This window comes from Pocillopora damicornis, chromosome 4 (assembly GCF_964200805.1).
Source record: "Pocillopora damicornis chromosome 4, jaPocDami1.2, whole genome shotgun sequence".
Lineage (NCBI taxonomy): Eukaryota > Metazoa > Cnidaria > Anthozoa > Scleractinia > Pocilloporidae > Pocillopora > Pocillopora damicornis.
The window spans coordinates 29,910,539-29,928,320 of NC_142673.1; the positions used below are offsets into that span (position 1 = coordinate 29,910,539).

At 39.1% G+C, this 17,782-nt stretch overlaps 1 protein-coding gene across 4 annotated transcripts; it reads right to left on the reverse strand.

The window, feature by feature from the left end:
- Positions 1 to 303: 303 nt before the first annotated feature.
- LOC149047646 (uncharacterized) lies at positions 304 to 17,017 on the reverse strand. Of its 4 annotated transcripts, none has more exons than XM_089204040.1 (3): positions 16,899 to 17,017; positions 15,018 to 15,526; positions 304 to 2,045 (listed from the first exon to the last, which is right to left on the reverse strand). In XM_089204040.1, exons 2-3 carry the CDS (start codon positions 15,492 to 15,494, stop codon positions 1,089 to 1,091), a joined length of 1,434 nt encoding a protein of 477 aa, XP_089060166.1. In that variant the 5' UTR covers positions 15,495 to 15,526; positions 16,899 to 17,017; the 3' UTR covers positions 304 to 1,088. The 4 variants fall into 4 exon arrangements, 2 of the variants coding, with proteins under 2 accessions (XP_089060166.1, XP_089060167.1); XM_089204041.1 differs by lacking the exon at positions 16,899 to 17,017 and adding an exon at positions 16,475 to 16,648; XR_016185895.1 differs by lacking the exons at positions 15,018 to 15,526; positions 16,899 to 17,017 and adding exons at positions 5,461 to 5,585; positions 5,659 to 5,800 and having other exon boundaries at positions 1,907 to 2,045.
- Between the last annotated feature and the right edge of the window lie 765 nt (positions 17,018 to 17,782).

Genomic DNA, 17,782 nt, shown 5'->3' on the forward strand with positions numbered 1-17,782 from the left:
ATTTATAAGGTCTAAATAAGTAATATGCCTGATCTTTTATGGCTATCCAGTCGATAATTGATCTCAAGTTCAACGGAGAAGGCTGATATCATGAGAAATTTACCTTACCGATAAATAGGCTGAATGCCTCCATATGATTTGACTTATTAGTCAAGAGATATTTTTAGAATTCAGTGTTTACAAGTTGATGATGGTGTTATGACAACTGTAGCCACAGATCAGCTATTGTGAATAACTTGAAGTAAATTTTCGAGCAAATGCAAGCTGACTGATTTTCACTTCGAATTAAAGAAGAATACTTAATTTGTTTTGAGTTTTACAAGTTTATTAGAGGGAAATATATCCAAACGTTATTTAATTAGATTTCCAAAGTAACCAATATATCAGATATAAAATTAAATCTACCATAACTGATCAAATCAGAACAAATTAATTCCTGTCAGTGTAGTTTAGCTAAGTCACCTATCAATAGTAGAGAGCTTCTGTGTTCTAGCCTATTTAGCCCAAAGAATAGTAACATCCTGGAAAAAGTTCATATGAAAAACTTCCTCAACAAAGAAAATGACTCCTTAGATCCGCCGCTAGACTCAGTCTATATTTGAACAACAAAAAGTAGCACAACATTACAGCCATCTCGCTCGTGTTCCTGAACAGAGTTATCTTAAACATGAAAAAATCTTGCCTCTTCTCTTGTTACTAAAAATCTCCCCGACAGATTGTTCTTCCAGTAACAACCCCACTGTTGGAAAAATATCTACGTCATACATTTCCTTAATGATGGCATATTTCCTACACACAACCGCCATTGCCACTAATGTCACTGTGCTTAGTTTCACGTGATGCAACTGATTTCACTGAAGTCTCGCGGAAATCTTTCTACCTTTTGTTAAATGTATGAGTTTCCAGACAAGTGGTTACTCAACGTATGTCATAAGAGAGGCAGTAGGAAATAGTTTTTTCTGCCATTTCACAACTATTTTGACATTTCAAACTCTGCAAACCGATTCAAATCTCTTCTTTGAGCCTACAAATCCTAACTTAAGAGGACTATTGCAAATAAAAGTGGTATTCCATATGGAGACCGAGTTTTAAGCCAACAAATTCAGATTTTGCATCTCTGTGTCATTCCTTGGGGTTTGTGTCTCTTCTGACTTTTGTCTTTTTTCCAGAAGCCTCTTCCAAGACAACCACGAAATGAAGGAACCAAGAGCAGTCACAAGTATGGTCTTCAATGTTTCATCCGCAGTTTCTCTTCCATTAAATGACTGGCCGGCGAACACAATTACTGGAATTAAGACAATAACAGCAAGGAAACCCAACACACCAGGTAATAGAGCATCCAGTTTTTTCACGCCACCTTGTATACAGTTAACTAAAGTAAGATATTCGTGGACAGCATAAGCGAATGAGGCAAAAGTAAAGCATATTATAAGCGTAACAGTCAAACCCCAAGTCGGGTTAAGCATTATGCCAATTAGCATCCAACAGGAACAGAAACAAATGTTGGTTGCACATGCTAAGGTGACCGGTTTAGAAAAAAAGCTCATACCTCCTCCCTCGTCAGCCGACCATGGAAAATAATTCCTTAATTTATCACGGATAGGTGGTAGGCCAATCACTATATTGAATACCACTGTAAACCAGAGAGTAAGTATACTAGGTGCAATGTCCGTGTAAAGGAAAACGTCCTTGTGAAAATTTGCAAAAAGGAAAAGGAGTACCAATTGTTGACTTAAACCAAGTATCGACAACAAAAGACCAAGATAGAAGATAGCCTTAGCAGTATTTTCTATCCTGATCTTTTGCCTGTCTTGCCTGTCTTGCTTGTCTTGCCCGCCTGGCCAACCTACTTTTCTACAATGTTGAAGAAATGAAGTTAACATATAGGAAACTACAACAGCGAAAAGAAATGAACACCAATGGATTGTTTTGATATACACACTGCGTCCTGTAGCCCTTGAGTCTATTCCGTGGCCTTCGATAACACATTCCGCTGTGTTCATCCTTGGATCCCGTTTCTCTGGTGATACGGCAAGATCTTGAAGCTGAAATGTACCAGCAATCGTATATCAAAATTGTTTCAAAAACTCATTAATAATTCATAAGCCCATTAACCTATCAAATGGTAGATAATACATCACGTGCAGTGACTTTATATCGATAAACCTCATCCTTATTAGTATGCGGTGTTTTATCAGATATAAAGACACTGCACGTGACTTATGAATATTAATTAATTATCAACACAGAAACTGACACAACAAATGGTGGGAACATATTTAATGTTCTTTCAACAAATTTCACACAGTAAATTGACTTTTGGACCAAATTAATTAATAGTACAGTTGTGAAATACACATCTAGAAAAATTCTCTATTCCATTAGTACAGTAATCTGGTAAACACGTGTGAGATTTGATTTTCTTGCATACTAATTTAATCCCTAATGTTTTTCTCGTATGCTAATTTCTAACGTTCACAAAAGCATAATTGTTATGAACTCTCTTGACACACGCTTTTCCAAGAATGTTTTTGAAGCCGTTCAAAAAACTCGCAGCACGTGTTTTATCGGGTCAAAAACCCGATAAAACACTCCTGCTCGTTTTTTAAACATTACATAAACTTCAAAGGATGGTCAATAGCTGAGAGACGGTTGTTAGTGAGTTAAGCAATGCCTTTTTCCACCAAGGAATATTGAAGAGTACCGGCCCGTAAAAAATTAAAGGGAAACTTGACAAGGTGTTAGTTATAAATACATGCGATTAACTCGCAACCATCCGTCAATATATGGAAAGTGTGGGTTGCTTGGCTCAAAAGACTTAGCCTTTTTAGCATTAGACTTCAGCTAAGATAATTATTAACGTTGCGTACTCGAAACACCTTTAGAATAATTCAGGACCAAAATCTGTTCAAATTTGCAATTCTCGTCTAGGGGAACGTCCGTGTACCTTATTGCCAATCAAATAATAGCGTTTATTACTGGGATACCTGTGGTAGCCCAGTCATAAAATGCCTTTGTTTTTTTGTCGTCTTTTTTTTTTTACTGGGATACCTGTGGTAGCCCAGTCATAAAATGCCTTTGTTACTGGGATACCTGTGGTAGCCCAGTCATAAAATGCCTTTGTTTTTTTGTCGTCTTTTTTTTTTTTTTTTTTACTGGGATACCTGTGGTAGCCCAGTCTTAAAATGCCTTTGTTTTTTTGTCGTTTTTACTGGGATACCTGTGGTAGCCCAGTCATAAAATGCCTTTGTTTTTTTGTCGTCTTTTTACTGGGATACCTGTGGTAGCCCAGTCATAAAATGCCTTTGAATAAAGGGGTAAGTTTCTAAAGAAACTGTGGTGCTGCGTCGGTGGGAGAGTATAGCAGGTAATTTAGTGTTAACAACTGGGTTGAAAACGTAAATTAGCCACCGTAAAGGGTAAAAAAGCTGACGTTTCGAGCGTTAGCCCTTCGTCAGAGCGATTAGAGGAATTGTGGGTTGTGTGTGGATTTATATGTAGGAAGTGGAGCTACGCCATTGGTGGGAATGTGGTGACGAGAAAACAGGAATAAATTAGTTGAATGAAAAGCGCTCGTTGATTCCGTGGGGATTGAGGGTGCCGATTTGGAATATAAATTTTTGTTCTAGTGTTTTACGGCTTTCCGAACTGCCTAGATGTAAGGAAAGGCCGCAAACTGCCATATGCTGCTTAGAATGATAAGGAAGATTAAAGTGTCTAGCGACTGGTTTGGATGCGTCCTTGTCATTTCTTTCCACATCGCGAAGGTGTTCTCGGAATCGGTCACCCAATCGTCTTCCTGTTTCGCCGATGTATGACTTATTGCAATAAGTGCAAGTTATGCAGTAAATAACATTGGCGGAGGTACACGTAAAGTGATCAATGATCTTAATAGATCTTTTGGGTCCCGATATTTTCTCTACGTTATGAATGAAAGGACAAGTTTTGCATCGTGAGCGAGCGCATTTAAAAGTTCCAGATTGGTCACAGGTTTGAAATGAACTCCTGACTAAAAAGTTGCCTATGTTTTTGTCGCGTTTGAATGAAATAAGTGGGGGTTGCGAAAAGATAGTGCCAGTCTCTGAATCGTTTTGGAGTAATTTAAAATTTTTAAGAATGATAGATTTAACTGCGTGGTTGTGAGGGTGAAATGTAAGAGTAAATGGAATGCGGTCAGTGTTCTCCTTCTCAGCCGTTTGTAGTGCTGCCTGTCGATCGATTAGTTGGGCACGGTGGTAGCCCGCTTGAACGACAGAAACAGGATAGCCGCGTTTATCGAAAAACTGGCTCATTGCCTCTGAATTTTCGGAAAAATCAGAGTCGTCACTACATAAACGGCGAAGTCTGAGAAACTGTGAAAAAGGTATGGAGTTCTTGACGTGTGATGGATGTGAGGATGAATACAACAAGTAACTATGTGAATCTGTAGGTTTGTAGTAAACACTAGTACATAAGCCGTTGCCTTCAATTGAAATTTTGATGTCTAGAAAAGCTAAAGAAGTGTCGGAAATTTGCCAGGTATATTTAAGAGCCGGATGAAAAGAATTGACGGCGGTTATAAATTGAGTGAGCTCCTCCTTGGTAGAGGAGGTAGTGCCTTTGTTTTTTTGTCGTCTTTTTTTTTTTTTTTTTTTTTTTTTTTCCTCCGCCACAAAATGGAAAAATTGCGCAATAGTACCCAGAGGTCATTGGGTCCTCAACACCATGACAACTAACTGTGATCCAATGAGGGTGAAGATGTTCACATGCTGATCACGTGTTATCTTGATGATGATTGACGTTGTCATGCACGGACAGGTCCGGGTCACATGACGAGCACGAGATTTTCTTTTGTCGGTCGTTTTGTATTTCAACGTGTTTGGATTACGATCACCTGAAGCGTCATAGCGCAAACGCTCGAAATACTTACAGACGCATACACAAGTCGTATTGTTCGCGGCCAGTCCACACTAAAAGATGTTATTGAGCAGTAATTTTGGACCGGATTGAGTCGCGAACTGTGTATCCGTTGTAGTTTCTGGTGATTTCTGCCGTTTTAAGCTTGCTTTACCATCACTGTTATTCACATCATCTACTTTTATTGCGTTGGTAAAATCACACAAACCAACTCGCGCACAAAATAAGAAGAGTATATTGAAGGCTTGAAATTATATTACGATCGATTTTCATCAAGAAATGGGCCAGGAATTTTCCACAATAGTGCAAATAATCGTGAAGGCTGATCGAGGAAAAGCGATTGCGTGACGCTCGGTAAGCTGTAAGATGACATGTTATTATTTACCAGACGTAAAAACTCTTCAGATTCTCAGTCTGCATTTTGTACCCACTCTGCAGTCTCCAGTCTATATTTTGTATCCGGTCTGCTGTCTGCATTTTGCACTAACAGGTATCTGTGGCACCAATACAGTTTATTTTTGGTTACATTTATTCGCACAACACACATAATCTACCACAAAATACCTGTATAGCGACGCTTGATCGCCGCTAGCTGGACCGTACGAATCTCACTGATCGACACAACAAATATCGCCCCAATTTCTTTCATGGAACGCCTCCTTTATTAAATGTCGTATTTGACCGTGAAGCTAAAAATAATTGATTCACAAAATTAGGGACAAGAAATTAGCTATAGAAACACTCGAGGTAAATTAAACTTACATTGTTGCCGGATCTGGCGAGAGTTGACACAAAAAGGACCTTTCCTTCCTTCGATAAAAACGACAGACAATTTCTTTCTATTAAACCACGAGTGCTTGCGAAATCGATCGAATTATTGAATTGCACAATAGATCCGTTCTGTTTGGAAATGCGATACCACTTACGGAACGCGTGACGAGGCACCTAGTGTGACTTTTACAGATTATTAATTAAACGATTACTAAATCAAAACAAGGGATAAACCCGTGCCTTAGGGGCACTTACAACCTGTGTGTGAGGTAATTCGACATTTTCGTTCTTTTCCACGTTAATACTCTTCTTTCCTTTTGTAAGAATGTAGACCACAAGTAATCCACCCACCCTACAAAAAATAACTCTTGCATGCATAGCATGCCTATGTTTTGAAATAGGTGTATGCACTTAGCCAGACTTGAGCTCACTATTTCAGTATACTAATCCGACACCCGTAGTATCACTACACTTGATTCCAAGGATCCAGTACCATCCAGGTATCCCAGTTACCCTGCTCACAGGGTCTAGTTTTTTTGTTTTTTTGTTTTTTTCCTCCGCCACAAAATGGAAAAATTGCGCAATAGTACCCAGAGGTCATTGGGCCCTCAACACCATGACAACTAACTGTGATCCAATGAGGTGTTCACATGCTGATCACGCGTGCTATCTTGATGATGATTGACGTTGTCATGCACGGACAGGGCCGGGTCACATGACGAACACGAGATTTTTGCCCATAAAACTATTTTGTCAGTCGTTTTGTATTTCAACGTAATTGGATTACGATCATCTGGAGCATTATGGGGCAAACGCTCAAAATACTTATAGACGCATACGCAAGTCGTATTGTTCGCGGCCAATCCACACAAAAAGATGTTATTGAGCGGTAATTTTGGATCGGACAGAATCGCGAACGCTTGAAAGCCATAAAAGCATTGAATGCCTTGTATGTCTTGTATGCCAAGTATGCCAATGTCTCTAGTTTCTGGCGATTTCTGCCGTTTTAATCTTGCTTTACCATCACTGTTATTCACGTCATTTACTTTTATTACATTGGTAAAATCTGTACAGACATCACACCAACCAACTCGCACGCAAAGTGAGAAGACTATGTTGAAGGCTTGAAATTATATTACGATCGATTTTCATCAAGAAATGGGCCAGGAATTTTCCACAATAGTGCAAATAATCGTGAAGGCGGATCGCAGAAAAGCGATTGCGTGACGCTCGGTAAGCTGTAAGATGACATGTTATTATATACCAGACGTATAAAAACTCTTCAGATTCGTAGTCTGCATTTTGTACCCACTCTGCAGTCTATATTTTGTATCCGGTCTGCAGTCTGCTGTCTGCATTTTGTACTAACAGGTATCCGTGGCACCAATACAGTTTATTTTTGGTTACATTTATTCGTAAAACACACATAATCTACCACAAAATACCTGTGAGTGAGGTAATTCGACATTTTTGTTCTTTCCCACATTAATATTCTTCTCTCCTTTTGTAAGAATGTAGACATCACTCACAATGTTTCAAGTAATCCACCCACCCTACAAAAAAGTAACTCTTGCATGCATAGCATGCTTATGTTTTGAAATAGGTGTATGTCCCTGGCCAGACTTGAGCGCACTATTTCAGTAAACTAGTGTGACACCCGTAGTATCACTACACTTGATTCCAAGGATCCGATACCATCCAGGTATCCCAGTTACCCTGCTCACAGGGTCTAGTTTTTTTTTTTTCCTCCGCCACAAAATGGAAAAATTGCGCAATAGTACCCAGAGGTCATTGGGCCCTCAACACCATGACAACTAACTGTGATCCAATGAGGTGTTCACATGCTGATCACGCGTGCTATCTTGATGATGATTGACGTTGTAATGCACGGACAGGGCCGGGTCACATGACGAACACGAGATTTTTGCCCATAAAACTATTTTGTCAGTCGTTTTGTATTTCAATGTAATTGGATTACGATCATCTGGAGCATTATGGGGCAAACGCTCAAAATACTTATAGATGCATACACAAGTCGTATTGTTCGCGGCCAATCCACACAAAAAGATGTTATTGAGCGGTAACCGTGAGACTGAAGAACAAAATTCAAATGGATGCAAACTGCTTGTGAAGAAAGACGCCATGTTGGATTCACTTGATGCCAGGGAACGTAGCTACGATAACAGTGCGAATGGTATTAATTTCACGATCAGAAAGGTGAATCTTATGTTTGTTTTCATTGTAGTTGTATGGATATTCTTTTTTAATAAATACATGATCCAAAATCCCGTGTTTTTTGTGTATAATGTTATTATGTCAAGTATTGTTTACGCAATTGTCTTGTCACAGGCGACCCAAGGTCACGTTTCGAGAAAGAGCCAACGATTAATTCACGAACGCGTCACGCGTTGTGTGACTCAGAGTAAGTTATTCTAGGAACCGTTGAAAATTTGAACACGTTATCAGGAATAGTATAGGGAACGAAATATGGTCGATTTACAACGATAAGCATTTCGAAATATGAAGATTTTTCTCGTAAAATCAATAAAACTTACTCATACCCTGTGTATCCGTTGTAGTTTCTGGCGATTGTTGCCGTTTTAAGCTTGCTTTACCATCACTATTATTCACGTCATCTACTTTTATTACACTGGTAAAATCTGTACAGACATCACACCAACCAACTCGCGCGCAAAGTAAGAAGACTATGTTGAAGGCTTGAAATAATATTACGATCGATTTTCATCAAGAAATGGGCCAGGAATTTTCCACAATTGTGCAAATTATCGTGAAGGCTGATCGCGGAAAAGCGATTGCGTGACGCTCGGTAAGCTGTAAGATGACATGTCATTATATACCAGACGTAAAAACTCTTCAGATTCTCAGTCTACATATTTTACCCACTCTGCAGTCTATATTTTGTATCCGGTCTGCAGTCTGCTGTCTACATTTTGTACTAACAGGTATCCGTGGCACAAATACAGTTTATTTTTGGTTACATTTATTCGTACAACACACATAATCTACCACAAAATACCTGTGTGTGAGGTAATTCGACATTTTCATTCTTTCCCGCGTTAATAATCTTCTTTCCTTTTGTAAGAACGTAGACCACTTACAATGTTTCAAGTAATCCAGCCACCCTAGAAAAAATAACTCTTGCATGCATAGCATGCCTATGTTTTGAGACAGGTGTATGCCCTTGGCCAGACTTGAGCTCACTATTTCAGTATACTAGTCCGACACGCGTAGTATCACTACACTTGATTCCACGGATCCAGTACCATCCAGGTATCCCAGTTACCCTGCTCACAGGGTCTAGTTTTTTTTTCCTCCGCCACAAAATGGAAAAATTGCGCAATAGTACTCAGAGGTCATTGGGCCCTTAACACCATGACAACTAACTGTGATCCAATGGGGTGTTCACATACTGATCACGCGTGTTATCCCTCAACACCATGACAACTAACTGTGATCCAATGATGTGTTCACATGCTGATCACGCGTGTTATCTTGATGATGATTGACGTTGTCATGCACAGATAGGGCCGGGTCACATGACGAACACGAGATTTTGCTTATAAAACTCTTTGGTCAGTTATTTAGTATTTCAACGTATTTGGATTGCGATCTCCTGGAGCATTATAGCGCAAACGCGCAAAATACTTACAGACGCATATACAAGTCGTATTAATCGCGGCTACTCCACACTGAAAGATGTTATTGAGCGGTAATTTTGGAACGGATTAAGTCGCGAACGCTTGAAAGCCATGAAAGCCTTGAATGCTTTGTATACTAAGTATGCCAATGTCTTAGTTGAAAAACGTTCACTTGTTGTAAAAAGCAAAATCTGAAATCTGAAACCAAACTGCATTTACTCTATGCAATCTATTGAACAACGCTACTACCGTGAGACTGAAGAACATAACTATATGGGATGCAAACTGCTTGTGAAGAAAGACGACATGTTGGATTCACTTGATGGCAAGGAACGTAGCTACGATAACAGTACGAATGGTATTAATTTCACGATCAGAAAGGTGAATCTTATGTTTGTTTTCATTGTAGTTGTATGGATATTCTTTTTTAATAAATACGTGATCCAAAACTCTGTGTTTTTTTGTATATAATGTTGTTATGTTAAATATTGTTTACGCAATTGTCTTGTCACAAGCGGCCCAAGCTCACGTCTCGAGAAAAAACAACGATTAATTCATGAACGCGTCACGCGTTGTGTGACTCGGTGTTAAGTTACGAGAGGAACTGCACGTTATAAGGAATAGTACAGGGAACGAAGTACGGTCGATTTACAACGATACATATTTCGATATATGAACATTTTTCTCGTAAAATCAATAAAACGTACTCATACCCTGTGTATACGTTGTATTTTCTGGCGATTTCTGCCGTTTTAAGCTTGCTTTACCATCACTGTTGTTCACATCATCTACTTTTATTACGTTGATAAAATCTGTACAGACATCACACCAACCAACTCGCGCGCAAAGTAAGAAGACTATATTGAAGGCTTGAAGTAATATTGCGATCGATTTTCATCAAGAAATGGGCCAGGAATATTCCACAATAGTGCAAATAATCGTGAAGGCGGATTGCAGAAAAGCGATTGCGTGACGCTCGGTAAGCTGTAAGATGACATGTTATTATATACTAGCAGGTAATTTAGTGTTAACAACTGAGTTGAAAACGTAAATTAGCCACCGTAAAGGGTAAAAAAGCTGACGTTTCGAGCGTCAGCCCTTCGTCAGAGCGATCTTATCTTCGTCAATCGCTCTGACGAAGGGCTAACGCTCGAAACGTCAGCTTTTTTACCCTTTACGGTGGCTAATTTACGTTTTCAACCCAGTTGTTAACACTAAATTACCTGCTATACTCTCCCACCGACGCAGCACCACAGCTTCTTTAGAAACTTACCCCTTTATTATATACTAGACGTTAAAACTCTTCAGATTCTTAGTCTGCATTTTGTACCCACTCTGCAGTCTGCAGTCTATATTTTGTATCCGGTGTGCAGTCTGGCACCAATACAGTTTATTTTTGGTTACATTTATTCGCAAAACACAGTCTACCACAAAATACCTGTGAGTGAGGTAATTCGATATTTTCGTTCTTTCCCACATTAATATTCTTCTCTCCTTTTGTAAGAATGTAGACATCACTCACAATGTTTCAAGTAATCCACCCACCCTACAAAAAAGGAACTCTTGCACGCATAGCATGCCTATGTTTTGAAATGGGTGTATGCCCTTGGCCAGACTTGAGCGCACTATTTCAGTATACTAGTCCGACACCCGTAGTATCACTACACTTGATTCCAAGGATCCAGTACCATCCAGGTATCCCAGTTACCCTGCTCAAAGGGTCTAGTTTATTTGTCGTCTTTTTTTTTTTTTTTCCTCCGCCACAAAATGGAAAAATTGCGCAATAGTACCCAGAGGTCATTGGCCCTCAACACCATGACAACTAACTGTGATCTAATGTGAAGTTTATATATGAAATAATCCATATTTATTGTTTTTTTAGAGGGCACGGTAACGAATCTTGCAATCTGATTGGTTCTTTACCCGGTCAGTATTTTCCTATCTCTGCCCACGGGCCACGGTAACGCTTTCGTGAGTCGCCGAGTACATCCCAACTTTCGTTGTCATTTTTCATAAATATACCTCGTTTTCCGGCTGGGCAGTATTTTTAAGCAAACACGTCGGTCACTACCTCAAGCCGATAAATAACTTGTGAATCCTCTCTTTTCTCTCTATCAAATCACTTTAGTTGACAGAAAAATATTGGTTTCAGGATGAATTTGTATAAACAATAGTGTCATTACGTTGGTTGACAAGCGGCCTAAAAACCGTCTGCAATTAATTTTAATCGTTCACAAAAAGTACCTAGAAAGTTGAAACGTGAGGTATTTGGTTACAGTTCAACTGAACGATGGAACTTTCATTCATTTAATATCTGAATTTTCTCGAGCAATTTGTTCATAGTGAAAGAGCGAGCGAAGTTTTAATTTAAGTTCTACAACAATTATACGCTCCTGGTGAGTCTTTCCAATTCCGTTCAATTTAGACATTTGTACCGTAAATTGCATAACAGAAATTGAAGGAATTTTTTGAGAAAAGGCTGCATTACATTCCCTTGTGTCTCATTGGAGTGTGCCGTTCGAATTTAGTTTTTGTGAAGGAAAGATCAGAGTTAAACACGCCATTACAGCAAACAAACGGGCAAACTCTCACAACTTCAAAATAAAAAAAATTGAATTTACTCACAATTACTTTCCTCGCCGTTTACTTAATGAACAGAGGTAAATCTTCATACATAAATGAATGGTCGATGAGAGTGAATAATACTTTCCGTTAGATCATTGACTGATTTTGAAGAAAACATTGTCTTGACAGCCCTTGCCAAACTAGTTCTGTTGTTTTTCAAATTTTCCTACGCTTTTTTTTTTTTTTCTTGCGCGCTCTCTAATTGATAGGTGTCAGATTGTGACAGATACTTGTAAAAATAATGTTTCAAAGTTTGTTTGGAAGCCTTTTAAATCACCTTTATCGTTACGGAAATGAAAATGTTTCGCTGAGGCATCTCTCTTTAATTTGCATCACCTCTATTTTAACTACCATTTACTCACTCAAAAATTGTTCAGTTTATGGAAGATCTTGCCGTATTTACGGCCCTAAATCATTCGGGTTCTTTCGGAAAGAATTTCGTCAAGTTTAAAAACAATAAATATGTTATTTACCGGCTAAGGGTCGGTCCGTATGGTGAAAAACTGTGACCTCGGTCTTGAAAATGCTGCCCTCGGCCTACGGCCTCGGGCAGAATTTTCAAGACCGAGGTCACAGTTTTTCACCATACGGACCTCCCAGCCGGCAAATAACATATATTTGTACTGCGGTTGTAGATGAAAGTGAAATGTGATCATCGCAGTAAATTTTCCAATTTAAGCAATTGGAAAGAAGAAGCCTGAAAAAAATCAGGAGTTCAACGGGATTCGAACCCGTGACCTCCGCGATACCGGTGCGATGCTCTACCAACTGAGCTATGAAGCCACACATTGGGAGCGAGGTCAATTTATTGAGTTCATATCTTCCCGTGCAGTGAAATGATGTGAAGTTTATATATGAAATAATTCATATTTGTACTGCGGTTGTAGATGAAAGTGAAATGTGATCATCGCAGTAAATTTTCCAATTTAAGCAATTGGAAAACATCATTTCACTGCACGGGAAGATATGAACTCAATAAATTGACCTCGCTCCCAATGTGTGGCTTCATAGCTCAGTTGGTAGAGCATCGCACCGGTATCGCGGAGGTCACGGGTTCGAATCCCGTTGAACTCCTGATTTTTTTCAGGCTTCTTCTTTCCAATTGCTTAAATTGGAAAATTTACTGCGATGATCACATTTCACTTTCTTTTAACTGTGATCTAATGAGGTGTTCACATGCTGATCACGCGTGTCATCCCTCAACACCATGACAACTAACTGTGATCCAATGAAGGTGTTCACATGCTGATCACGCGTGTTATCCCTCAACACCATGACAACTAACTGTGATCCAATGAAGGTGTTCACATGCTGATCACGCGTGCTATCTTGATGATGATTGACGTTGTCATACACGGACAGGGCCGGGTCACATGACAAATACGAGATTTTTGCCCATAAAACTCTTTTGTCAGTCGTTTTGTATTTCAATGTGTTTGGATTACGATCATCTGGAGCATTATGGCGCAAACGCTCAAAATACTTATAGACGCATACACAAGTCGTATTGTTCGCGGTCAATCCACACATAAAGATGTTATTGAGCTGTAATTTTGGAACGGACTGAATCGCGAACGCTTGAAAGCCATGAAAGCATTGAATGCCTTGTATGTCTTGTATGCTAAGTATGCCAATGTCTTAGTTGAAAACGTTAACTCGTTGTAAAAGGCAGAATCTGAAATCTGAAACCAAACTGCATATACTCTATGCAATCTATTGAACAACACTGCTACCGTGAGACTGAAGAACAAAATTCAAATGAATGCAAACTGCTTGTGAAGAAAGAGGCCATGTTGGATTCACTTGATGCCAGGGAACATAGCTACGATAACAGTGCGAATGGTATTAATTTCACGATCAGAAAGGTGAATCTTATGTTTGTTTTCATTGTAGTTGTATGGATATTCTTTTTTAATAAATACATGATCCAAAATCCTGTGTTTTTTGTGTATAATGTTATTATGTTAAGTATTGTTTACGCAATCGTCTTGTCACAGGCGACCCAAGGTCACATCTCGAGAAAGAGCCAACGATTAATTCACGAACGCGTCACGCGTTGTGTGACTCAGAGTAAGTTATGCTAGGAACCATTGAAAATTTGAACACGTTATTAGGAATAGTATAGGGAACGAAATATGGTCGATTTACAACGATAAATATTTCGAAATATGAAGATTTTTCTCTTAAAATCAATAAAACTTACTCATACCCTGTGAATCCGTCGTAGTTTCTGGCGATTGTTGCCGTTTTAAGCTTGCTTTACCATCACTATTATTCACGTCATCTACTTTTATTACATTGGTAAAATCTGTACAGACATCACACCAACCAACTATGTTGAAGGCTTGAAACTATATTACAATCGATTTTCATCAAGAAATGGGCCAGGAATTTTCCACAATAGTGCAAATAATCGTGAAGGCTGATCGCAGGAAAAGCGATTGCGTGACGCTCGGTAAGCTGTAAGATGACATGTTATTATATACCAGACGTAAAAACTCTTCAGATTCTCAGTCTGCATTTTGTACCCACTCTGCAGTCTATATTTTGTATCCGGTCTGCAGTCTGCTGTCTACATTTTGTACCAACAGGTATCCGTGGCACCAATACAGTTTATTTTTGGTTACATTTATTCGCACAACACACATAATCTACCACAAAATACCTGTTTGTGAGGTAATTCGACATTTTCATTCTTTCCCGCGTTAATAATCTTCTTTCCTTTTGTAAGAATGTAGACCACTTACAATGTTTCAAGTAATCCACCCACCCTACAAAAAAATAACTCTTGCATGCATAGCATGCCTATGTTTTGAGACAGGTGTATGCCCTTGGCCAGACTTGAGCTCACTATTTCAGTATACTAGTCCGACACGCGTAGTACCACTACACTTGATTCCACGGATCCAGTACCATCCAGGTATCCCAGTTACCCTGCTCACAGGGTCTAGTTTTATTTTCATTTCTCCATACTTGCTAACTAGCGGAGGAACAAGAGTGCTGAAGGCAGCTCTTTTAATCAGTTTCCTGATGTTTCCAAATTAAGGGAGAAAACAATACACTTACCGATGCAAGAGCTCTTTTAATCCTTTCTTTAATTATTGTCCTTCTTTCATCCTCCTTCTTTGACACATTACAGCAGAAATATGGAATAGTTATATTCAGTGTTTGAGTCCGAGGCGTCACAAGGATGGATCCGAGGGACAAAACTTCCAGCATGAGTGGTGGGACAGCAACATACAAACAGAAAAGGCTCCAAGTGTATGGCACGATGAGGTTTTCTGTCTCGTTAGGACCATGTAAATTTACAAACACACGGACAGAAGAAGGCCTCCTCGATGGATATATAGCTGACTCAATATTAAAACTGTTTTCTGACTTTGCCAAGCTGTTATAAAGCTCTTCATACGTGTGGATGCATGAGTGGGAATTAGGTGAGTTGTCGCAGTTATCGCTGAAATCTGCTCCAACTTTATGTCGACCAAAAACCAGCACCAGTTTGATAAGAGTAACCACAGCAAACCTGAACCACTGAGGAGACATGCTTGAATATCTTGATGCTTCTTCTTTTCTGTCTGATCAGTTTGTGAAAGCATATGACAATATTCCGTTAATTGGCCACGCTACTTGATTTCATTTGAATACTTTGGGTTATGTACGCATTTAAAAAAAATGCCTACGCAAGCTATTCTTGCTCAAAGTGGGTAATGAACTTTCCCTTTCAAAAATAGCTTTAAATAAATTATTGTTTATATTTAAAGAATAACACATAGTTACAGTTGCCTGCGCCCTCCTTGAAGCTGCATGAATTGTAAACGGTAATGCCTGATTTGCGCGTCCTTATTTGTGCTTGTCTTAATCGTGACAGACGTTCGCTATTACGGACTTTGCTGCCCCTGATATCAATTCCATTCTTGAGAGAATTTTGACCCCAAGAAATGGCAGAAATCGTTATCTCTATTTATTTTCACATTTCTTATTGTGACGCTTGCGACTAAAGACGAAACTTGGAGGGGTGTTGCTAGGCATGTTTTCTAAGTGTCGCTGATGTGGGGACTATTTTACCGGTCGTAGTGAAACCACGAAAACCAAGATGACTATTAACGGTGTTTATTTAGAACACGATCACGATCGTAAACTGAAATTACAATAATATTATAACGAATGCATGAATCTACTTGAATTGGTGCGAAAGGCATGAAAGAAACGCTTTACGCGCCTATGTCGATAACGCGATTAAAATAACAACAATTAACGTGAATTAACATAAACAAATCATAAAAGGCTAAATTAAAACTACTCGAGATTCAAAGATCGGCTACACGATGACCATTTGCGGCTGATTAACAGCCCAAAGACTAAAATGTGGGCGTTGCTGTGCGAGCGTCTAGTTATTTCAAATACTCCTTTGATTTCAAGATAATTAGTTGTACTATTGAACAACACAGTACATATGTGCGTTATCGCCCAAGGTGAAAAACTGAACTTAAACATATTGAAATAAAACTAACAAAATCACTTACATATCGGTCCCGCTTGTGCCAAAGGTTTGGAACGAAAGAAAGACGGTACTGCTGTTCAAGGCGAAATCTTGCGAAACTCTGGCTTAAAGGGACGCTAACTTAGCTTTTATATGCGCTTGGTGACGCTAAAAGATCCGATTACAAACCAATAGGAAACAGATAAACATTGTAACTACGATCGTAACTAGGCACACAAAGTAATTGATAATTGATCTAATCAAAAAACTGTTTTTTTGTTCGATATCCTTAACACTTATGTTTAGCAGTTACTGATTTTAAATCAAACTCGCGTATACATGATATCCTGCATCGCTGCGCAAACAAAGAGGTTGCCAATCGTCTATGTTATGTTATGTTATCGTTATTTGAGCTCCAAGGCAAGCATACTTACTTAACAAAAATCATGATATAAGGAGGAAAATACCTTTGTGTGAATTACGCAGTAGGTTTGATTTACGACTCAGCGATGTGCTCGATAAAACTGACAAGAAACGCAGAATACAATATTCCCACTTTGACGGCTGCGACCATCGGAGTTGAACAGATGGAGTGCATTTGAATAATTAGTCACCGTAGATTTCTAGAAAGCGGAAGTCATAGAGTGAACTCCCTGCTTTGGCGTGTGTAAATATGATTAGATTTAAGAGTAACAAAGAGGAGTATAGCTACTCTACTCTCACCATTCCGGAGCTTTGCAGCTTGGGTCTCTTAACTGTACCCGGTAAACTCGTATAAACACTGATTATAGTTCATACTGCCGCCACGGAAGTGCCTTGAGAAGCAACTGAGTTTTATTCCTGCATATCTGTTCTGAACTGCAGCGGAAAAAGTTTAAAAATAAATATTCTCTTCTCTTTGTTTTGTACCTACTTTTTTCCGCCCATGCATTCTTATCCTGAGATCACAATATTTCTAACAGAATTTAAGATGCTTAGATAATCCTCGATTAAATGTGTGTCAGCGCTCATTGCAAACTTTGCCAATGAGTCCAGAGTTTATACGTAACGGAGATAAAATTTTTCTCAAATTTTGAAGATTGATTTCTAATAACCCATTTCTCGAGACCGTGGTGTATTTGGTCAAGATGGCACAAACCTTTCCCATCTCCTAGCCGCAGCCAACAATCGATGGATCCTCGCTGACAATATGAAGTTTTCTTTAAACAATTTCAGGAATTAAATTTGATGATTTAAGCGGCAATATGTCGGTAGCAACCCGATCAGAAGTCGAGGCCTCAATTACATCAGCAAATTTGTGTCGATGTTTATATGACGCCAAAGTTAAAGTTAGAACGGTGTCTGGCGACTG

Bases quoted from the DNA above. Each gene is read 5' to 3' on its own strand.
- LOC149047646 (XM_089204040.1), bottom strand. From the start codon at position 15,494: ATGTCTCCTCAGTGGTTCAGGTTTGCTGTGGTTACTCTTATCAAACTG. The intron at 2,046-15,017 runs GTAAGTGTATTG...GGTACATTTCAG, and splicing joins TTAAAAGAGCTCTTGCATCG to CTTCAAGATCTTGCCGTATC.